This window comes from Microcaecilia unicolor, chromosome 12 (genome assembly GCF_901765095.1).
Source record: "Microcaecilia unicolor chromosome 12, aMicUni1.1, whole genome shotgun sequence".
Classification (NCBI taxonomy): domain Eukaryota; kingdom Metazoa; phylum Chordata; class Amphibia; order Gymnophiona; family Siphonopidae; genus Microcaecilia; species Microcaecilia unicolor.
The window spans coordinates 67240352-67264236 of NC_044042.1; the positions used below are offsets into that span (position 1 = coordinate 67240352).

The 23885-nt window shown below is 43.4% G+C and overlaps 1 protein-coding gene across 1 annotated transcript; it reads right to left on the minus strand.

The window, feature by feature from the left end:
• Nucleotides 1-293: 293 nt before the first annotated feature.
• EPOP (elongin BC and polycomb repressive complex 2 associated protein) lies at nucleotides 294-3209 on the minus strand. Its single transcript, XM_030220468.1, has one exon. It carries the CDS (start codon nucleotides 3151-3153, stop codon nucleotides 1096-1098), a length of 2058 nt encoding a protein of 685 aa, XP_030076328.1. The 5' UTR covers nucleotides 3154-3209; the 3' UTR covers nucleotides 294-1095.
• Nucleotides 3210-23885: the final 20676 nt, after the last annotated feature.

Sequence of the window (23885 nt, forward strand, 5' to 3'; positions counted from 1 at the left end):
ATTTTATATGCGGAATTGAAGTCCTATTTTTTTACTTGCTTCCTCCTAAGATACACAAAGAACTGAGGTTTTTATACATCCTAACTAGAAAGCAATATTGGAAAACCAGAAGTTAAAATCAGCATGATTTGCACTATATTTGAAAAAAAAAATTTCACATTTTGTTTCATTGGCTGCCTGCAAGGTTTTTCAACTTCAAATGGGGCTTAAAGGGCCAGTGTATGTTTAATTATAGGACAATCATAAATATGTTGACATAACTTAGAAAACCACTGATTTATCAGGGGGTTAAAGTAGGATACAGGCTTCTCAGCAAACTTCCTGTATTGCACTTTGGGCCTTTGAAGCTCACCAGTGTCCCTCTAGCTTTATAAATGATTCTACACTTTAGGTGAGAAAGATCCTCCAGGCCACATACCTCCATGTTGTATAACTCCAACTTATTATCCAAGTCATCTGTATATGCAATAATTTCAGATTATTTTTGCGGGGAGAAAAAAGGTCTTTCTGCTTTCAGTTTAGGCATACTAAAATAACCTTTACCATCCTTGTTTTCGTTTTTCATAAAACATCCTGCAGAAGCCACGAAATCCAATTTTTTGGCGTCTTGGAAAAGAGAAAAGGGGGGGTTGAAAATATTCCGTTTTACAATTTTTTTGTTGTAGTCCGAATTGTAGCTACGAGAAAGAACCCTGGTTAGTTTTCACAGCGTACTAGTTGAGATTGAGAAAAGGCTCCGCCGGGCCAGCCCAGTCGGTGCTTACTTACCACGGCTCTTAAAACACTGCACTTCGGTCTTGTTTGTATACTTAAGCGTAAAAGCCAGGTTTCAGACTTTAAAATATGTTGCATTATTGCTAGTGATGGAACAGTGACTTCTACAAAATGCTGAATCAAATTATGATAAGTGTGTAACCAGCAAACTCTGCTGATATCTTCCCCCCGTGGATATGCTAATCATCCTGTGCTCGTTGCTCGCTGAGACAAACAAAATGCAGCTCATGCATGCTGAAACTACACTGAATTCACAAACGTTTCTGTCCATGCCGTTCACACTTCCTATGTAGAACGGAAACGGCATTTCAATGGTCCCCCTCAGTCTTCTAAGGGATAGCTGCGAAATTTGAGACTGGGGGGCACGGGAATGGCATTACCCCCAAGTTGCCATCTCCATATTGGGTGAGTTTTCCCAACTGTTGACGACTTTTTAGCACCTAAGGAATATGCAGGGCACAAATCTCCATCTTTCCCCACAACTAGAGAAGGGGTGCAAGGAAAATTCGCTATTAAACTAAATACATTTTTAACTGGTGCTGCCAAAGCGTTGGCTACACGTTTATAATTAGTGTTTCCCTTCCTGGCATTTTTCCTTTCCCTCTTTTGTGCTCTTTCCTTGAAGGAGCTTTGTTGCCTTTCTGCCTCAGTAGCTTTGGAAAGTCGTCTCCTTTTAGAATTCTTTTCTGAACCATTGCCTTTGAAAGCTTTGTTTGACAGGATGGTGCTGCTCTGTGCTCTCTTGGAGTTGGGAGATTTGTAGTCTGCAGTTTTACAACGTCTTCGACTTTTTTTATAAAGTCCAAGGCCTAAAGTTTTCCCGTCTGCACTGAAGCCCTTTGCATAACACCAGAGCTTCGACTGCCTTATCAGTCTGTCAAAGTGCTCCCTCCTGGGCTCCAATGAGTCTTTCTGGGGAGTTGAAGCAATGCAAATAGAGCTACCCTGTGACATCTCCTGGGCTGGAGGCTGAATGGAAAAGTAGCTGGTGCTTGCAGCCGCCTCTTTAGACTTGCAGCCAGGGGCTACATCTTCACTTTTTCTATCTGCTTGGTCACTGAGACCTAACGAGTTTCCATTGTTTGGGCCAGCTTGTTGCAAATCCTGCTTTCTCCTGCCAGCAACTACAGTCGACTCCCAATCTACTCCCAGGTCTGGAGAAGGGCTTCTTTGTTGTGGAGGAAGTGACTGCCCACCGAGCAGATTCAAGGGGGAACCCAGCTCTGCACAGTCTGGATCTGTAAGCCTTTCCTCATCCTTCGAGTGCTGCACTTCCAAAATCTGGACCCCATACTCTCTGTCCTTGCGAACCTTTCTCCACTGCCCAGGGATGTGTTGGTCCAGAGAGCCTAAATAATGGCTTTCAGTCCTCTGCTCCTGGGACTCCTGGACTGAGTTTGGTAAAGCCCGAGTCCAGAATTGCAGCAGAAGGTTGGGGTCAGACTGCAGTACCATGCACTCCCCTCCGTGGGCCCGATCGCGCTGCTCTGGACCACGGGGCTGTAAGAAAGTGCAACGTCCAGGCCCTGGCAGAGCTGCTTGGCGATAGCGAATGCTCTGCACCGAGTCCCCGCTACTATCTGATTCTGAGGCCGAGCTACAGCTGCCGTCCTCCTCTGTACCTGAGCCCTGGCCGGCTTTGGGCCCTGGTCCTCTGCCCTCCTCTGAAGAGTCACTGGAAGAGGAGCCATCCAAGCTGGTGTCTGAGTCACTGGAGTAGCCAGCCGACGTGCCCTGCTTGGAGCCAGTACGGGACCCTCTCTGGATGGCGGGGAGAAGACGTGGCCGCCGGGGAGGTGAATCTGGCCCAGGAAGGAAAGGAAAGGTGGAGGCAGCAGGACGGTAGCAATGCCCCCTTCTCCTGTGGCAGGATCCTGCACGGGGAGCCGGAGAAGCATTTATCCTTACGCCTTGGTGCCCTTCAGCAGAGGCTGCAGCAGCTTTCTGGTAGCCCCCTTGGAAAGGTTGAATCCCAGCAGGCCCTGTTGGGGCTGGGCTGGAGCTGGCAGTAGTATGCAGCAGAGATTGGGGGCGTGGGTGCTGCCTCCTGGGTCCCCCAAGGCCTGTGCTGGGGGTCAGGCCCCGACAGAAGGAGCAGAGAGCCTGCAGATCCTCCTTGGAGATGAGGGAACACTGAACGGCCCGGCTCGGCACAGACTGGATAGATTTCAGTATGCGCAGCTCCTGCAGATCGCAGCGGCGACTCTTGATGTTCAGGGTCTCCATCTTCTTGCTAATTGTTGTTCTCGGGATGTCTTTAAAAAGGTCGCTGAGAACCTGGGCTAGAGCGAACATCTGCCGCCCGTTCACCTGTAAGTAGCCCAGGTTTATGCCTTCAATTTCTTGGTAACCAGCATGAAAGTCTCCCGAGCCAGCCATGCTCTCCGAGGCTGGAGGCGCAGCTCAGAAGCATGTCTTGGAGCCCTGGGGGCCAGCCGTGCTATTTCCGCAGCAGTCTCAGCCTGCCAGCCCTGCCTCACCTTTGCACTCTCTGTTCTGCCCCAACAAGCGCCAGTGTACTACCTTCCAGGAGGTGCCACCCACGCACTCCTCTCCTCTTGCAGCTCATTGGCTAGTTTGCACTTGTGACGTAACAATACGCCAACCTTTAACACCCCCCCTCACCCAGAATCCGGATTAATAAAAATACGGGTGGTAGTCAGGGGCTAAAAAGTTTAGCAGAGGATCTGTGGATGATTGTGTCTGTGTGTGTATTTCTATTTTAATCGAACGAATGCTTTTTTAAAATCTGTTTTTTACAGACTTGTCTTTTCTTTCTTCGTATGTCAGAGAGTTGAGTTATATTTGTAAGAAATGCAACAAATGTTTATACCCTATTTTTTGTGAGGTGTTTTGCTATGCCTTGCCTTGTGAATCTTTCTTTCCTCTTTTCCTCCACCTTTACCCTCATTTTTGGAGCTAAATATGAAAGGATGGAGAAAGTAATTCCTGCCTTACATACATAGGCTTGAAAAATCTTTTAGTCTAAACTAACTGAGCTGACTGAATTTTTCTGTAATTTAAAGCTGGGTAGATCACTCATTTTAGTAAAGTTTGCCTGTCAAAATGACATATTTGTTCAGCCAGATAGCAGAGGAAAATCTAGAGTCTATGAGTTTCTGTTTTGCCAAACAGGAGACTTAAGGGTGTGGATGCAAGACTAATCACCTCCTTTTCTCCCTCAAAAACATAATTATAGCATAACAGGAAGACACAATATATAGATATATAAGTAATTGAGACCAGAGAGACTTGCTTGGTGTAAAGCAGTCTGCAGCTTTGTTTATTGGTGATAACTGTACAACCGAGCAAGTAAACAAGTAAAACATCTGTTTATTTACAACTAACAACCTGACTACCAGCCATTCACAGCAAGAAGTCATAGAGCAATAAAACCAAACAATGTAAAGACACAATTTTTTACCTGCCATAGCAGCAAGGCTAGAATTCTAGACGTGAACCTCCACGCCTGTATTGAGCTGGGGCTCAATATTCACCTTCTACACAGGCTCTAGCTTGGATATCCCCCACTAGAAGGAATACCTGAAGGGCAGTTCTCCCCCCTGCTTACCAGAAAATAAAGCTGCAGGCCAAAGCACCAGTTCTATAGCCTCTATAATTCAACAAGAGCTCTAAACCCACGTCAGACAAGTGGACCCCATCACGCCCATATAAACCAGGGCAAGTGACATCGGCCTACAAGAGTTTAATTTGATGGCTTCCATGTTCAGTAAGCCATCTCCTGATTTGCCAGTTGATCTTTGCCACATCCCTGGTCCAACGCCAATTTCCAACACAGCGTGGGCAGGGTATAAAATTTGACCACGAAAATGTGGTATGAGGAACTAATCCAGTATAGTCCTCAAGTCATCCTTGACCAAATTAAATTACTTGGAGGTAAAAGCCAACAACATCAATCCCAACAAGGTGAAGGAGATCAGGGGATTTTCCCCATCTTTTGAAGTGCCCCACATCAAGGGGACCAGGTCCTGCCAGTGCACTTCCCGGTTGCCCCACCAGGAAAGATGTGCTCCCTGCACAGCCAATTCCAAGTGCAGTCCAAAGGGCTGTCCTGCCGCTCTGCAAGCCCCCCAATTTATAAAGAAGTACCCCAGGATCCATATTGAATATGGGCTACCCACCACACCTGTAACAAGAAATAGAAAAAACAAAGTGGAAGCAAGCAGAAGCAAAGAAAATGTGACCACAACTGAATGACATACCCCTTAAATGCAGCAGACCTCCATCTACCAATGTACTTGATAACTTCCTCACCCAATCCCGCTGCCTCTGAATTGGTTGCCCAGTAATTGAACAAGTCTCCTGACTACTGCGGCAAATTGGTACCTAGTCACCAGTAAACCGTTCTCATGCAGAAAAAAAAGGAAAATCAGGCTGAATGGGGTCTGCTAGCAAGATACTCAGAAATATTACAGTGAGGACAGGTCACAAGACCAACCATGCTGCAAAGCACTAAAACTTGGCCTTTGCCACACTGATCGTTTTTTGACCTAGCCATGGTAATATGAACCAGATCTACTGAAAGCTGAACATGGCCCAACAGGGGGCCCCCAGATGACCACATGGTCAGAGGAACCAATTCTTCCACCTGCAGAGCAGCAAAGAAAGATAAACAAAAGGCCACTCAAAAAAGAACAACCTCAAATGTAGAAAAAGTAACAGAAGGTAAGGCATGTCGAGAGGAGTTCATGCATAATCAGTGTGCAGGAGTCAGAAAGCAGACTACAACCATACTCCGGGACTTAACCATCTGTTGTATGAAAAAGCCACCCGCATGGCTTCTCAAGCCAGCAGCTTTAAGTAGAAAGGCACCACTGCTCCCTTGGAAAAACCCAGGGATTTGGCATAGAGAATGTATTGCGCCAGCCGCCCATCCAAAGACTTGTCAACTCCAAATGCATTAAGGTGCAAAAAACAATCAATCCTTGTAAAGCCTTTCAGATAAGCATTCCAAATAGACTTAGCTACTAATCTGTTCAGCATTGACCAGACGTTTTGCCTCCCATGCTCCATAGGTGCACAGGCATTGGAGTTCCTTTGGCGTCTGGGGAACCAGAGAATGAAAACAGGACAGCTGGAAATGAGACAAGGACTCTGCAGTTAGGTTCTGCACACCAGGCACATGGAAGACCCTGAAAGAGGTGTTCAACATTAGGCATTTGAGTATCAGCTCTCTGAGAAATGCATTAACTTTCAAACAGTGAACCACCTGTCTGTTAACTACCTCAACCACTCCTTGGTTGTCACACCAGAACAGGACCAGCTTGTTGCACAGCCTATCCGGTCAGATTTCACAAGCCACAAGTATAGGAAAAGTTCCGGAAAGGTAATATTCTTGGTAAACTCCGACTTGAACCACTTGGGTGGCCATGGAGCAGCACACCATGATCCCTGATAAAAGAGGACAAAACCAACACCACCTGTTACATCCAGAAAAAAAGTTCCAGCTCTGCATTACAAACCTCTGTTTCTTGCAAAGGCTGAACATCATTAGCATCAGATAAAAAGCACACCCTGACATTCAAGTCATTCATGATACCAGCAGACAGTCGCACAAAGTGATGCTGCTTGAAAATCTTCACCATTGCTGCTGACAATCTCCGGATGAAGGCCGGGCCTAGGGGAATAACCCTACGATTTGAAAGCGCAACACCCCTTTGAGGAAAACTACATTGGCTACCAAAATCTGCACTATGGTTCACAAGATCATCTATGGTGAAGCACCAGGATATATGACGAACTTGATCGACCTACCAACCAGAAACACATCCGCATCAGCACGACAATACCTAAACCTCAACTACCCAAGCTGCAAACGACTAAAATACAAATCAACCTACGCATCCAGTTTTTCCTACATCAGCACACAACTATGGAACGCACTACCAAAAACCGTGAAAACCACGTACGACCACCTCCAATTCAGGAAAAAACTAAAAACCCACCTGTTTCAAAAGGCTTACCCCAACGACCCAACTTAAATACCTGAACTCCGTGACACTATAACACCACAGTCCGTACTGATCACCAAACAATCTCATCTGTTCTTGCTATCCTATTTATGGTCCCACCACATGTTCCTTCATGTGGTCCCTACCCTTCCTACCTCAACTTAACCATTATTTGTATTTGTTTTACTCCGGAGTCTATCAATACCTCTCCGGTACCATGTAAGCCACATTGAGCTTGCAAATAGGTGGGAAAATGTGGGGTACAAATGTAACAAATAAATAAATAAATATATGCAAAATTGAGACTACCAGTAAGGGACTGAATGACTTGCAAGGGCACTTTACTGGCAACATGAACCATGGACACCATATTGACTGAGTCAATCTTGATGCCCAGAAAGGTTATGATCGAAGTATGTTCTTTGCTTTTTCCTTAGATAGAGGAACACCAAAGGCATGGGCCATATCCAGAAAAGTTCCCATTAAATGGTTACACTCATGGGATACAGCTGATCTGACAAACAGGAAATTGTCAAGGTAATGGACAATGGAAGACAGACCCACCAAGTGTTCCACAACCCAATGAAGAAAATACACACATGAGATTGAACATCCCATGGGCATGCACTTGTCAAGGTAATAGTGACTTTGAAATCTGAAACCCAGCAATTGAAAGGAGCTTGGATGGACCAGCAGAAGCCTAAAGGCTGACTCAATGTCCACCTTTGTCATTAGGGCACCCTTGCTGCATCTGTACACCAAGGACAGAGCTAAGTCAAAAGAAGCGTAATGGATAAGACAGGTTGTGAATGAGTCAAAACTTTTCTGGCTTTTTCTTAAGAATAATGGCAAGAGGAGAAAGCCTCAATATTAGAAGGAGCCTGGACACAAAAGGGCCAGCAATGCGGCCCAGAGCGATCTCCTTATGTACTTTGGCAAGAACAATGGCACTTGCTGCACAGTGGAAGAGGAGTTATGGACTTCATTGTTAACCACCTCATCCACAAAGGGGACAGGAAAACCTTGAACAAAACCTTCGATTAGAACACTCGCCGCTGCGGCATTAGGATACCTGAGCAACCAAGGCCACATGGTTTGGAGGCTCACTGGAGTTGGTGCTCTCATAAAAGGAGTATTAATTGGGGGCAGTAATGGCAGGAACAACCTTTCTGGTGCATTTTGAGGCTGGGCGTCTAGCCACATGTGGCACATAAGTGTTTAAATTTATAGTCTTTGAAGGGACTCATAGACTTATTGAAGCACCAGCACAAATCTGTTGATGTTCTACCTGCTGTGGCATCTTGGGCTGAATGAAATCGACAAGAAGCACCCATAGTTGAGGCACCAGAGGCCTTGGTAGACATCAGAGTGGATGTAGAGGACTTTTGCATGTGGGTAAGCCACAGGTTAATATCCCGCATACCCCCCAACATGTGAAGGTTCTCCTCCATTTTATCCATAAATTCTTTATCATAATTTAACCAGCATCAACCACTGTAGCACTGAGAAACATCCAGGATGGTATCAGCTTAGCAAAGCAGAGGCCAACATTGGTGCTTGCAAGTTGCAGAAAGGAGCAAATCCAGTTTATAATATTTCTGGAAACTAAGAACATAAGAACATAAGAATACCCATACTGGGTCAGACCAATGGTCCATCTAGCCCAGTATTCTGTTTCCAGCAGTGGCCAATCCAGGTCACAAGTACCTTGCAGAAACCCAATTAGTAGCACTATTCCATGTTACAAATCCCAGGGTAAGCAGTGGCTTCTCCCATGTCCTTATTAATAACAGACTATGTACTTTTCCTCCAGGAACTTGTCCAAACCTGTTTTTAAACCCAGGTACACTAGCCGCTGTTACCACATCCTCCGGCAACAAGTTCCAGAGCTTAACTATTCTTTGAGTGAAAAAATATTTCCTCCTATTTGTTTTAAAAGTATTTCCATGCAATTTCATTGAGTGTCCCCTGGTCTTTTTACTTTTTGAATGACTGAAAAATCCATTCACTCCTCCCACTCAGGATTTTGTAGACGTCAGTCATCTCCCCCCTCAGCCATCTGTGTTCCAAGCTGAAGAGCCATAACCTCTTTAGATTTTCCTCATATGGGAGCAGTTCCATCCCCTCTATCATTTGGTCACTCTTAACCTTTCCTAATTCTGCTATATCTTTTTTGAGATATGGCGCCAGAAATTAAGCCTTATAGATTTGGAAGCTGCTGAGTCAACTTTTGACTTCTTCTTAGCTTTGGACTTCCTTCTGCCCTCCATTAATTTAAAAATATCTATGCATACTCTCTTTTTGATTTGCTTACGCATAGATTTTGGGATAGTCTCCCAAAGCTCAGTCAAAGCCTCTAAGGCCGATGGGACCCTATTAGGCCCACCCTGTGCAGTCAGAAGGTCCCTCCTCACCCGAGACACACCAGAGGAAGAAGATGAAACTGTAGAAGAAGATGAAGAAGAGGAAGCCTTACTTCTCTTACCCCTACATTTTCTAAATTTAGCAGACTTAGACTTTTTCAATTTCTTTTTACTAACTGCCAGGGACAGAGTCCCAACCTCACCAGGAACCGCAGCCAATGCAGATGATGATGCAGCAGGCGCAGCAGATGGACCAAGAACTTGAGAAGGCAAGGCACCAGGTGAAGAGACAGGCACAGACTGGATTGCAGGTCTTCTGAGCTGCCTGGGTTCTACTTCATATTCATCAGCATCAGGGTCATCCTGAAAGGAATAAAAAGAAGCGGGAGCAGCATCTCAATAAGGAAGAAGGTGCCCGCCAAATCACCAATCAGTCGGGCATCTGCGAGGACCACGGTCCTCCCAGGGGTCAGTCGGGTACTCCCAATCATACCAGTCCCAGTATCAGGGTGGCCTGGATGGCTCCCACCATGAGGGTGAGGGGGTACAATGAGGGGCATTGCGGCTGCAGCCCCAATGAGAAGTGGTCAATCAGCATAATTCTCCTCTCTTTCTTTACAAGCCTCCCTCCCGGAGGGTCCCTGATATTGCCCTTCCCTTTACCTTGGAGAATGACCTGGACTCGGAACAGGTGTGTCAGCTTGTGACTGCCCTGCATTGTAACCTGAATTACCAGTGAGCTCAGCGTGAGGCAAACAGGGAGATAGAACTCCCCTCCCAGTCCTCAGAGGCAAAACAGGAAGTAGCAATTAAACCGGGGCCTAGAGCAGGAAAAGCCACAACAGCTGAACTAGTACCAGATGTCAGAGCAGCAGTAGCATGCAAAGAGGCAGTGCCCGTAGGACTATCAATTTGTAAAGCAACCGTAGCCTTTTTTTGACTTTTTTTGCAGGCCTAGCTGGCACTGAATCAGCTGCAATCACAGCACAGGCCATTTCCTTTGATCATCACGGGGGTGCAGTAGGGGCAGGCAGCTCAGGTACAAGCTGTGCCACAACTAAGACCCTAACCCTCTCTGGCGAAGCTTCAGAGAAGGAGTCGCCAGCCATGAAAGAGAGCTCGAAGGCAGAAGTGGTCTCCTGAAGCTCGTCTTCTGCCATATTTGAAAAAACATGCAGAGGTGAGCAAGCTGCCTCCGAGGAGCAGGAAGGATCCTGGTTTGGGGGAGGGGGGACTGGCCTTCCCATGGGTATTGCCCCCTTGGAAGGCAGTTCCTGCCAGGTTAATTTAAACAATAACAGCCCAATCAGGGCTAGCATCAGTCCTTGCTCTGGGCCCAGCCAAAGCAAGAGCCAACCTTCCAGCCACCTTCCATTCCCACCTGCAGCAAGGCCCAGCCGGAGCCTGCCATACAAGCCCCAAAAAACTGGGTTAGCTCATCCCTCCACTAAAGGGTGGGCTCCAGATGAGCTGTTTGCCCTAGGGCACTTCTGTCAAATTCTAACAGTAAAAGAAAACCACGTGAGGAGGATCTTTTGTTTCCCTTGAACTTGAAAGAAAACAATCAGTGGATCCAGAAGGAAAAGACAGAAATTTTATTTTCCCAAACTGGAAATGACTACAAGTGCCTTCCAGTTTCAAATCTAAAGCACACACCTATGTCCTAACCCAGATTGAAACAAAGAAGTAATCCCCAAGTGTCAAAAAATAGTATAGGATGTAGCACTTCACTTCGGAGAATCTCTGTTCTCAAATCAAATAAATTAATGTGCAAAGAAATGGTTGGTTCGGGGGGCATTTCAAGATGGCGGATGCTGCTCAATAGCGTTCATTGAGGCTCTCTGGATTTTCCTTCCATTCTAAACTAATCTTTAACTACTAGTGATGCCGCATACAAAAAGGAAGGGGGTGGTTAAAAGCTTACCACCCGCAGCAGGAGCCACCCAATCAGTCCAGTTGACCCTTGATAGTTTCGCTACAAGCATGCCACGGGAGAAGGTGAGGAGCCCTGCTGCGGGAGAGTGTGGAGGAGCGATGACTCCCTTGGAGCTGGATACCACCCTCTCCTCGCCAGATCTCAACCCTCCTCCATGTCCTGCAAGCTTTAGAGGGGAGGCAGAGCCTTCGGAGGCATCCGAAGTTGGCGCAGAAGAATCCTCAGCGGATGGTGCCTCACCCGGAAAGCTTGGAGAAGATTTACACCAGGAGCAGGAAGCTCCTGCGGAGGTAACCCTGGGAAACATTTGGGTAATGTTACAGTGTTTGAATAATACCATTACAAAAGCTGCCTCGGACACTGCTTCTTTGGTGACTAAAGTAGACCTTTTGAATGACTCTATAGAAAAAATAAAGCAAGATACTAGTAGCCAAAAAACTTTTTTTCAACAAGAAATAAGCTCATTAAAAACTACAACTGAGTGCCTGATTAAAGACAAAGTTATTCTTCATAACAAAATTGATCAGATTGAAAACTTCAACAGGCGGCTCAATCTGAGAATGCTAAATTTTCCAAAAATAGTAGAAATGAGTGTCCTTGAAATGTTTAAAAAATACCTGACTGATATTTTGAATTACTCCTCTGATCTTATTCCCCCGATAAACAAAATATATTATCTTCCGATACCGCAAAAAAGGAAAGAGGAGGAAAAGAGAAAATCAGAAAACCAAGTGCTACAAGTTCCCGGATTACAAGATTTGACCGCATTTTGGAGCAATCTTTAACTGAAATTCACACCCGATCCACTTTGTTGGTTTCCTTTGTCTTCAAGCAAGACTTGAATTCAATTATGAAGCTATACTTCAAAAAATGCCTTAAAAGAATTTTTAGGTGCACGAATTTGGATTTATCCGGATGTTACAAGAGCAACTCAGGAAAAACAGAGAAAGTTTCTTGTATTGAGAGAAGTTAAGACACTGGGAACTAGTTTTTTATTGGTATTCCCGTGCAAATGCTTGATAAAATATTTGGACAATAAATATATTTTCTATGAACCGGACCAGCTAAAAAGCTTTATTGATCTGAAGAGAATTACCAAATGACTTTTGGGGCTAGTATTGAGATATATTGTAAAATAGCCCGTGGATTGAGTCCAGGCCTTGTTCCCTAATTTGAATCAATACGATGTATGTTCTCTTCAATTTAAATGACTCCCCCTCTCTAAATTGTGGTCTAAGAAGAGAGGTATATTTACCTTATATTAGAATTTATTTTATTGTTACTTCAGATATTATCTCTGTGTTTCCTGTGTAAGGTTTATCTTGTAAATATATGTTTTGAAATACTATAAATAAAAAAAAAATAATAATAAATGGTTTACTCTCAGTCATCTAAACCATGATGCTCTCATGCCTAAGGCTTCATAAAGCAACAAGAACAATGAGATGTCCATTTAAAGCTCTAATTTGATGCCCAGATACATCCTTTTCATTAATGTGAGTGAGTGAAGAGTGCAATTCAATAGCGAAAAAGTATATGCACATCCAATACTCAATAGCAATAGTGTCTCCAAACAGATTAAAAGATTCCAGTTGTCACTATAATCAAAAAAGAAAGAAAAAGTTACAGTCACTCTGAATAGTACTTATCTGAAGCTCAAGAAATTGGTAACAAAAACTATCCAATTGCTGGCTCTCAACTATTGTAATACCGTTTATGCAGGTCTACCATACTCTCAACTTCGTCGCCTACAAACTTTAGAAAACTCAGATTGAGGCATAGGCAGCTGCCTAGGATGACAAATTTGGAAGGCGCAAAATACCCATGCTAAAGACATACTAAAGAGGATCCTGCTCCTCTTTGCTTTAGAACCCTGAGTTTCAAGGGGTGCTGTCCAGACATTCTAACCTTCCCCAATTCAGGTTACTCCAGTAGTTCCTAAGGGCACCAGAATCTTAAATCTGACCCTACCCATATCTTATAGATTCTACAGTTATCAAAATGACAGCACATCTTATTGCCAGCAACTCAAAAAGCTTATTTTCACAGTTCCAGCTCCTGATCCCAAGGTGTATATGGAGAATTTGTCCTTGTGAGGCAAAATCACTTTATTTTTGCAGGTTTTATTACAGTTTATGGTTTATTGTGATTTAATATATCACCCTTCCTGAGAACATCACAAGGTAGTTTACAAGACTAAATATTTAACTATAAGAAAGGAACTCCCATTTAAAAACAGGAAAGCAATCAGTTGCACTCCAATAGATAGAACAGGATGAAGTAAAATTCAGTCTTATAACTTTGGGGCTAATAGATAGGTAGATAGGTGGGTTTTCACTCTTTGCTAACTTAAAATAGCATATTTATGAAAAATGTCATCAACAATAAACACTCCTCCTTGATTCATGAGTGCTGACTCCTAAAGTGGACCCTGATGCTAGGGTCCACCTTAGGAGTCAGCTCTCAAGAAAAAGATCTAGGTGTCATTGTAGACAATACGCTGAAATCTTCTGCCCAGTGTGCGGCAGCAGCCAAAAAAGTAAACAGGATGCTAGGAATTATTAGGAAAGCGATGCAAAATAAGACCAAGAATATTATAATGCCCCTGTATCACTTCATGGTGCGACCTTACCTTGAGTACTGTGTTCAATTCTGGTTGTTGTATCTCAAAAAAGATATCGTAGAATTAGAAAAGGTTCAAAGAAGAGTGACCAAAATGATAAAAGGGATGGAACTGCTCCCATATGAGGAAAGGCTAAAGTGGTTAGGACTCCATCTTAGAAAAGAGATGGCTGAGGGGGCGATATGATTGAGGTCTACAAAATCCTGAGTGGTGTAGAATGGGTAAAAGTAAATCGATTTTTCACTCTTTCAAAAAGTACGAAGACCAGGGGATACTCAATGAAATTACATGGAAATACTTTTAAAACAAATAAGATAAATATTTTTTCTCTCAAAGAATAGTTAAGTTCTGGAACTTGTTGCCAGAGGATGTGGTAAAAGTGGTTAGTGTATCTGGGTTGCAATATTTTTGTGCTATGACAGTGGAATGACAAGAATTTGTGAACCCTGCTACTGGCAGGTACAACTTAAAAGTAAGAACCGGGGTACAAAGTATATCGTAGTGATAGGGTGGACTGGACTGGTGGAGGGGTAGCATTGTATATTAACGAGAGCTTGACTCAGATAGATTACAAATTCAGCAGGACACAAATCACACCTTTGAATCATTGTGGGTTGAAATTCCATGTATAAAAGGGAAAAGGACGATTGTACTACCGTCCGCCTTGCCAGGATGAGCAGGTAGATGCAGAAATGATAAAAGAAATCAGAGACGCAAACAAAATGGGGAATATGATAATAATGGGTGACTTCAATTATCCAAATATAGACTGGGTAAATGTAACATTGATTGCTATGATATTCTACGTACCCATCTGTATCTATATTCTGAAATTCTTATCCTATAATGTGTACATGTTGCTATAACATTTTGTAAGCCACATTGAGCCTGCAAATAGGTGGGAAAATGTGGGATACAAGTGCAGCAAATAAATAAATAAAATTGTCAATCTGACTATGTCATATATGTCCTTTTGTGCACCTGTCAAAAACTTTATGTGGGGAAGACAACTAGGAGTATGTGTGTTCACATTAGAACAGAACTGAAACAACTATTAACTTCTTTAATCAGTGAATTGCATTCAATCTTAGAGAAAGGGGAAATTGCTCTATTGGTCTCCCTTGACCTCTGGGCTGCTTTTGATTTGGTCAGCCATGAGCTTTTACTGTCTCGCCTGAAATGCTATTGGATTAACTAATATCACTCTTGCCTGGTTCCAGTCATTTCTCTCTAACCAAAGTTTTTCTGTCATCACTACCAGCAGGAAATCCACTATGGGGTCCCGCAGAGATCAGTCCTTTCTCCCCTGCTTTTCAATATTTTCATAAATCCTCTGACAACTTTATTGCAAGATCACAGTATCCATTTTTACATTTACACCAACAATATTTTGTTGATTTAGCCTGCTTATTTTATTTATTTACTTACTTCTTTATTTATTTAGATTTTTTGCTCACATTTTTTCAGTAGTAGCTCACGGTGAATTACATTCAGGTACCCCTCTGCTTATGAACCTGTCCTCACTTTATGATGCCTTACAATCACTCCCAGCTTGGTTATCAGCCCATCAACTTGTACTCAATCCCACTAAAATTACTGTTTGCTGGATCTCCAGATTTGCATCTAAACCCACTGGTCCACTCTCACTCTTTAATCTCCCAGTTACTTGGGTAGACCATTTTCACTACCTGGGTATTATCCTGGATTCTAAACTGGCTTTTGATTGTCAGATTTCTCAAGTTGTATAAAAAGGTTTCTTCTGGCTTCGTAGATTATGCTCTATCCAATGCTTTCTAGATTTTGTTTCATTACATACACTAATTCATGCTTTCATTATCTCACGTCTCAACTATTGTAATACCATATATGCAGGTCTACCAAACTCTCAACTTCGTTGCATACAAACTTCACAAAACTCAGCTGTTTGTCTATTGTTTAATGCTAAATGATTTGATTCAGTAACTCCCTTCATGATTCAGGTTCATTGGCTTCCTGTGACATATCGAATACAGTTTAAAATCTTTACTTTTGCTCACAAACGCTACATCTTGGTACTCCACAATATCCAGCATCCCTAATCATCCTTTATACTTCTTCCCGGACTCTTCGATCTTTGGATGACAATCAACTGGTACTGCCTTCCCCAAGGCAGGCCCATTATGAGATAACTTGCAATTCCACATTCTTTTTCTTAGCCCCTTCCCTCTGGAATGGCTTGCCAGCTGACTTGAGAACTGAACTTGTTTTACTTTAAGGCAAAACTAAAGGCTTACTTTTTCTCAATTGCTTTTGGACTAAGTGCCAGCTAGGTTTAGACTTGTAAGTTTTAGACATGGCTCTCCCTTCTGCTCTTTTCCACCCCCTCCTGTGTTGTTTATGTAGGGTTTTTTTGTTGTTGTTAATAGTATGACTGATTCTTTCCTATCCAAATGGAATTCTTTTCTTAATTTTATGTTGATTTATTTTAACATTTTTATTGTAAACTTCTTTGACTTTAATATCAAGCCTTAAAATAAACAAAGAGAACACCTGTCTTGTGTCCAGCAAAGTAGACCTGGCACCACACTGGTAGCAAGCTAAATCTACAAAATGAAGGTGGTCTCCTCTTACGATAAACCAAATATCCAAAAATATTGGGAGATCCAGTACACTAGCATAAGGCGTATCGAGCTTACACTCAGGTAATTAATCTCACTCTCTGAGGAAAAGGCCTCAAGAAGCCCCCAGCTTATACACTTTTAGCTTCGGGGGCTGGACTGCTTCATCATTGGCCAAAAATCTCATAATTTTATTGATTTAATATTCTTTGCATATACTATTGTTCAAATCTTAGTGGCTATGCAGCTCTATTGTTTTCACACCCGAGTTATGGGCAAGGGATTAACTTAGCTTATCTGTCGTCTCCTTCGCTTTTTCTTTTTTCTCTCGTTCTTCTTTACACCTCGAATCTTGACCACGGCCTACGAAGGCCAGCGTTTTGATCACCTGCCTCAGGGTCCAGTGGTCTGCATCGATCTCTTCCTTAGAGTCACCTGTGAAGAGATCGATGCAGACCACTGGACCCTGAGGCAGGTGATCGAAACGCTGGCCATTGTAAGCCGTGGTCAAGATTCGAGGTGTAAGGAAGAACGAGAGAAAAAAGAAAAAGAGAAGGAAACCCCACTGGTAGCACATTGTTTGGAAATGGCAACATGGGTTTGAGTGCTTTTGTTGTTTTGCAATAGACCAGGTACTGGTAAACCACAGGGGCTGAGATAGAGACTGAAGACTGATTCAATGTGAGCAATGGTGGATCCATGAGTTGCAATATGTAGAGCCCCAGGGTTTAAATTTGAATATTGAGTAGTCAGTCTTTTTCTGCTCAAGTTTTTTCCTGATCAGGTTTCTATTTTCATTTTTGATTTTTTCATGATTTGTTTAGGTGTTTACCATTCTGTGTGTGCATTGGTGTAACGGTGACATCGTTATGTTGTGATTGGTGGATTTTCTTTGACGGCGTCTATTTTTTGTGGCACCATTTTGAAAAATGTTCATAAGCAGCATTTGAGTAGTGGCTCTTTTTGAACAATAAGTGGCCATGAGTTGATGATTTTGAAAAATGTTGTACATCATAGCAGTGCTTTATACATAAGTGATGGATGCAACATTTTAACATCTATGTTTTTATGTTACATGCACCACAGATAGTAACATAGTAACATAGTAGATGACGGCAGAAAAAGACCTGCACGGTCCATCCAGTCTGTCCAACAAGATAAACTCATATGTGCTACTTTTTGTGTATACCTTACCTTGATTTGTACCTGTCCTTTTCAGGGTACAGACCGTATAAGTCTGCCCAGCACCATCCCCACCTCCCAACCACCAGTCCCGCCTCCCACCACCGGCTCTGGCATAGACCGTATAAGTCTGCCCAGCACCATCCCCGCCTCCTGCCACCGGCTCTGCCACCCAATCTTGGCTAAGCTCCACACCACACCATTTCGCTTATTGCGATGGAACAATGTTTGTTCTGATGGTTGTGTGAGGCAAGTTATATCTGATGTTCCCCAGATACTAGGATGTTATCTATCATAACCTGTGCTCCACATTGATGAAGTGACTGCAGGCAGCATTGTATATCAAAGAAGATTGTCATTTTCCACACAGGTATTTTCCTTTCCCCTGACAAAGCTTTAGTGAAATGGAGGTTTCCTTCGGGATGCATAACATAAGTGCTTCTGCTTTTGAAAGGATAAAGAAATACAAACAAGCTGCATTGATTTGTATATAACATTTGGACTGACATTGCTAGATACTGTCACTGCTATTCTTATGTATGAAAAGTAAAAGTAACAAATAAAAATAAGAATTGAATATGGAGAAGATATATAATAAGAAGGTGAAAGGTGAATGGAATTTATTTTATTAAAGTGCACTATATTCTTTTTGGAAAGCTTTTTGACCAGTGATTGGAACCAGTAGTCCAAGTGGTAGCAAGTAACTGTCATAGCGTCTTTTTCCTTCTTTATTTTTTGATTTGTAAAATGATTGTGATTAACACTAAATAATTTTTTTTATTTGTTAAGGCATATCCTTTCTCCTTTTTTTTTTTTTTGTTTTTTTGTTATTCAGTGTTATGTTCTTTTACCCCCTCCCCTTTTACAAAGCCATGCTAGGGGCTGCTGGTGTGGTAATGCCGACACAGCCCATTCAAAGAATGGGCTGTGTTGGTATTTCCATTTGGCTTTGTAAAAAAGGGGGGGGGTAGATTGTCAGTACAATCGCATATCTATTTCCCCTTTCATACAGTAAAGTGGTGTGGTAGCCATGTTAGTCCACTTTTAAAGGTAATAAATAGAAATAAAACAAAACATGGAAAAGAAAACAAGATGATACCTTTTTTATTGGACTAACTCAATACATCTTTTGATTAGCTTTCGAAGGTAATCCTTCTTCTTCAGATCAGAAATAAGCAAATGTTGACAAATATCAGAATATATAAGTGAAACACAAAAGCATTCCAATGACAGACTCACAGGAAGAGGGAGGGGTAGGTTAGGTGAGAAACAGGGAGAGCTGGGTGGATGAGAGACAGAGAGATATGTATGGCAGATAAGAGAGTGACAAAGCAGTAGAATTTTATTGTTTATAGTGAGATATACTATCATTGGAATGCCTCTGTGTCAACATTTGCTTATTTCCAATCTGAAGAAGAAGGGTTATCTTCGAAAGCTATGATATATACAGTGCTGCATACCTCTAGTAGTGTTATAGAAATGATACAAAATCTGTAAAGCTAATTTAAAAAATAAATCCATTAAGATAGGTGAAATGATAAAATGTATAGTTTCACTACACATATGGGGCTAATAAATAGTTTCCTCTAAAAGTTCTAATAGCCTCTTTTATCAAGCCATGCTAGTGGTTCCCACACGGCAATGCTGGTGGAGCCCATTCAAAGTGAATAGCTTTGTCGGTATTACCACACTGGGAGCCACTAGCGCAGCTTGATAAAAGAAGCCCTAAATTACTTTCTGGTCTTGGAAGCAGATACATTAGGTTTGAATCAACTGAGGAAAGCAAATTTGTTTTTATACAAAAGAAAATTCAGACAGAAAGACTTTAAGCCCAGAATAGTTCATTTAGAAGAAGCAATAACTTGGCAGAAAATATTTAAGCACATAGCCAGTACCTGAAGCTAAAAGACACATAGAGGAGCTGAGGATGATCAGACCCATTCTGAGAAATGAGGTCTCTTCCAAGAATTTTGAGAAAAAGGTATGCCCAGTCTGTGCACTTCCAGCTTAGCTGCTTTCTGTCTGAGGCACCAATCCAAATTTCAATTTCAATAATCACAGTTGATTTACAGAAGAAAGACCAAAGACATAATAAACTCTTCTGGATTGGTTCTGGAAACTAGGAAAGCTGCTATATCAGAAGGCAGCCCTATCCCAACTTCTCTGCACAAATAACCAAATAGATGCAGAAGGTAAATGCCATCAAAAGATAGATATAATGGTGGTCATGGGCTACTTTTTAAACCCACAATAACCAGTACTTCCAGTTAGACTGAGGCTTCAAACTGAGACTTGCACTCTCTGTGAGAAACATATACTATGGCCCAGATGCACTAAACATTTTTCATCGTTAAATGAGCCCTTAAGGCAGAATTTCCTATCCTTTCCATGCACTAAAGCCTATTTTCCGACGACAGTAGCAGCTAACGAAAACTGAATGCAGATGAGCAATTCTTCTACAAATCCCATTGAAATGACATGCACTAACCTTTTCCGATTTGTTTAACGCAGGAAACACCGTGAAATCTAACGAGAGTCTGTACCTCTCGTTAGGGCTGTCTGTCTGCTAGAAGTTTACAAAATCCATAAAAAAAAAATAACTGGGGGGGGGGGGGTGAAAATGCGTCAGGGGCGTCCTTTATTGACGCCCCAGGTCACCGCTGCTCCCCTCTCCCTCAGCACCAAAAAAGAAACAAACAAAAAAAAAGGATCGGGAGGGGGCAAGGGCGCTCGTCATGAGCGTCCTGTATGGACACCTTGCCCCCCCCCCCCGCTGCTCTCCGCTTCCCCCCCCCCCCCATGAAAAATCTCCAATTTTAGCAGCCCCGGGCCGGCCCTCTGCTCTTCCTGTGTATTCTACCACACTAGCTCCGCCTCCTGCCATGCTCCGGTCCCGTGCCCCGCCCCCGCCGCCCCCCCTTTGGTCGTGGCTGCCGCTCCCCCCCTCCAACGACCCCCCCCCCCCTTTGCCTTACTGGCCCGTGCAGCGTCTGTCACCTCTGCTGCACGGGCAAGAACAGCTGATCGGCGATTCAGAAGGCCTCCTCAGACGTCCCTTCTTTCTTCCTGGGCCCGCCCTCCTCTGACGTAGGTAAACTACGTATTTTACCTACGTCAGAGGAGGGCGGGCCCAGGAAGAAAGAAGGGATGTCTGAGGAGGCCTTCTGAATCGCCGATCAGCTGTTCTTGCCCGTGCAGCAGAGGTGAGAGGCGCTGCACGGGCCGGTAAGGCAAAGGGGGGGGGTCGTTGGAGGGGGGGAGCGGCAGCCACGACCAAAGGGGGGGCAGCGGGGGTGGGGCACGGGACCTGAGCATGGCAGGAGGTGGAGCTAGTGTGGGAAAATACACAGGAAGAGCGGAGAGCCGGCCCGAGGCTGCTAAAATTGGAGATTTTTCGTGGGGGGGGGGGGAGGCGGAGAGCAGGGGGGGGGGGGGCAAGGCGTCCATACAGGATGCTCATGATGAGCGCCTTTGCCCCCTCCCAAAACACACCTGTTTGTGGGTTTTTTTTTTGTTTTGACAGCTGGGCCTTTGTGGCATGCGCAGAGCAGCCAGCATAACGCTTGGCTGCTCTGCGCATGCTTTAGGCGCTGATTAACGATGGGTTTAACGATTCAGTGATACATCCTACTTTGCAATACCGATCCGAACATTTCTGGAGTGTTTTTGTAGTGCATTCCTCGTTTTTAAAAAATCGTTAAGCACTTTTATGTTTCTTATTTTTTAACGTTTGGTTGATGCATCTGGGCCTATGTTCGGATCTCTCAATGTGAACCCCCCCTCCCCCATACACACACACACCTCTCTCTCACACACACACACTCTCTCAGAGGGTTGGTATGTGGGGTGCCTATAGCTCCCTCTGCCCTCCCTCCCCCCCCCCCCCCCCCAGATTAGGGCAGTATGGAGGGAGTGGATTTCCTGTCTCTGGCTTGTCAGGTTCTCTGTCTATCCTCTCTCCCCAGTGAGTAGTGACCCCTGAATGGTGGCATTCCTTGTCACAAGTTGCCCAGGATCCCCTAAACCCTACTCTAGGACCAGTCTGTCTCTTTTTTCTCACTCTGAGAGAGAGAGAGAGAGAGAGAAGAAATATACTCACTCTGTTTTTGACTCTCCATTAATAAAGCTCAAGAACAGCTACTTAAAGGGCTATTTTACTAAGCTGCATTACAGGAAAAAAATGGAGTATCACAGGATGCATTCAGGCATCCTGTAGTAACTGTGAAATCTGTATATGTTAACTGCATGTTAAAATATTTTTCTATTTTTTTAAGGGGGCATGTCAGTGGCATAGAGTGGGTGCTCTTGCACCAACCAGTTAGCATATCTACATTACCGCACTAACTGGTTAGTGCATGGATACTGTATGATCCCTTACTGCCTACAAAATGGGTGTCAGTAAGTGCTCAAGCAGTAATTTTTAAAAATGGCCACTCACTAATAGCAATATTAGTACATGGCTATTAATGCAGAAAATAGGAAAAAAAGGCATTTATAGGGCTGCAGTAAAAATGGCTTTAGCATTTGGGAAGGACTCATGTAAGGGTGTGCTAGCAGCTTATTAAAAAGATTCCTAAGGTAACAATAATAACATAGGGACTCCTTGCTTTTCTCATGTCCTAATATATGTAGTTTACTCAGAAGTTGGAATTAGAAACATTAGTATGTGATCATCCCTAAGGTTAAAACAAAATATTATTGGATGGACACAACAGGGAGTACTTTCACTACCCCCCCCCCCCCCCCCCCCCCCACCAATCCATATTCCATCTCAACTCCACAAGTGAATCTGCCTTTTGCGATGCTTGCACATATCTCTGGAACTCCCTCCCTCCTGAAATAAGACTAGAACCTTCTTACCCAAGTTTCAACATTCTATCAGAACCTGCTTAGTTAAGCAAATCTTTGATCTCACCTCTAAAGCTATCTTCGATGAGTTATCACAACCTGCACTCCAATACTGCTCTTGCTGACTCTCTGATCCTTTTCCCTCCCTATCCCTTCTCCCTTATATCTTCTCATTTTAAATTTGAATTGAATCTTCTGGGCTATTCCCCTATCTTTTTACATTATGGTATGAGCGGCATATAAGTGGTGACTGTACTGTAATGTAAACTGCCTAGGAGCATTCATATTGTGTGATTGGTGGTATATCAAGCCCTGAAAATAAATACATTAAATAAATTAAGATTCTGCATATCCCAATGTTTTGCTGTAAAAATGTGTTCTAATATATATTTTACAAAATTTATTTGACTTTGCTTGACTGCTTTCTAATACAGTCTTAAACCCTTAATACAGCTAGTTTATTCATAGATAGCACATATATATGTGAAAACATGTCACAGACCCAAAATGTTGAGAATAGCCAATTTTCACATCATGGGTCCAGATCAAAATTGAGTTCATGCATTCTGTACTTAGGGCCTTTTTTTTAGCAAACTGTGCTAGCGATTCCTGCACGGCAATGCTGAAGAACTCTATTCAAAGTGAATGGGCTTTGTCAGCATTGCCGCGCCGGGAATCACTAGCGCAGTTTGGTAAAAGAGGCCCTTAGTTTATTTAACCTACAATTTTTTAACCTCCTGTGTAATAAAAATGAAAAAGTGTTTTCTGGAGAGACTGTTTCTAGTGACTTTAGACATATTTTCCCAGAGATGGTCACATAATGCATGTATGTTGGTCCCAATGGCAGTCCTACCATTAGGACAACTGAGGTGGGAACCTTAGGTGGCACTCTTCAAGGAGCAACATCTGCTCCCTTCTTTTTTGGTTTTCCAAAAGTCAGCAGCTGTGGCAACGATTCCCATATGCTGAGAAGCCTGTACTGGCGGCAGGGCAGCATATGGGAATCACTACCAACAATGACTTTTGGAAACCCAAAAAAGAAGGTACACTCTGGGAAGGGGGTTGAGGAAGGAAGGGGGGAGATGCCAGAGCAGAGACCATGGCTAGGGGTGAGGGAATTTGGAGAGTGTGTGAAGGAAGATATGTTGGGCAGGGTGGCCGGGGGTGCCATCTCTCATCCTTGCCTTAGGTGGCAGATTGCCTTGGGCCACCCCTGGCTGGACTAGATTCAGTAAATAGCATCCAAAGTTAGGGGTCAAAAAGATCTGCACTAAACTAGTATTCTGCACACACCCTTTGCAGAATACTAGCTTAGCACGGATCTCATGACTATGTTGGGTGCTGGATTTTCACCTGCTGAAATCTGATGTAATGTGGGTGCCCAACTTAGGCACAGATATGAAGTTAATCTATAACTTTGCATCCAGCTTCTTGGAATGCCCCCTGATCCACCCATATTCCTCCTATAGCTATGCCCCTTTTGATTTGTGTGCTATGAAGTTTAGGCACAGATGTTATACAATAATGACTAAGGCAGATACACACACACAAGTCTAAATTGTTGCCAATTAACTCCAATTACTGATTGTT

Bases quoted from the DNA above. Each gene is read 5' to 3' on its own strand.
- EPOP (XM_030220468.1), bottom strand. From the start codon at position 3,153: ATGGCTGGCTCGGGAGACTTTCATGCTGGTTACCAAGAAATTGAAGGC.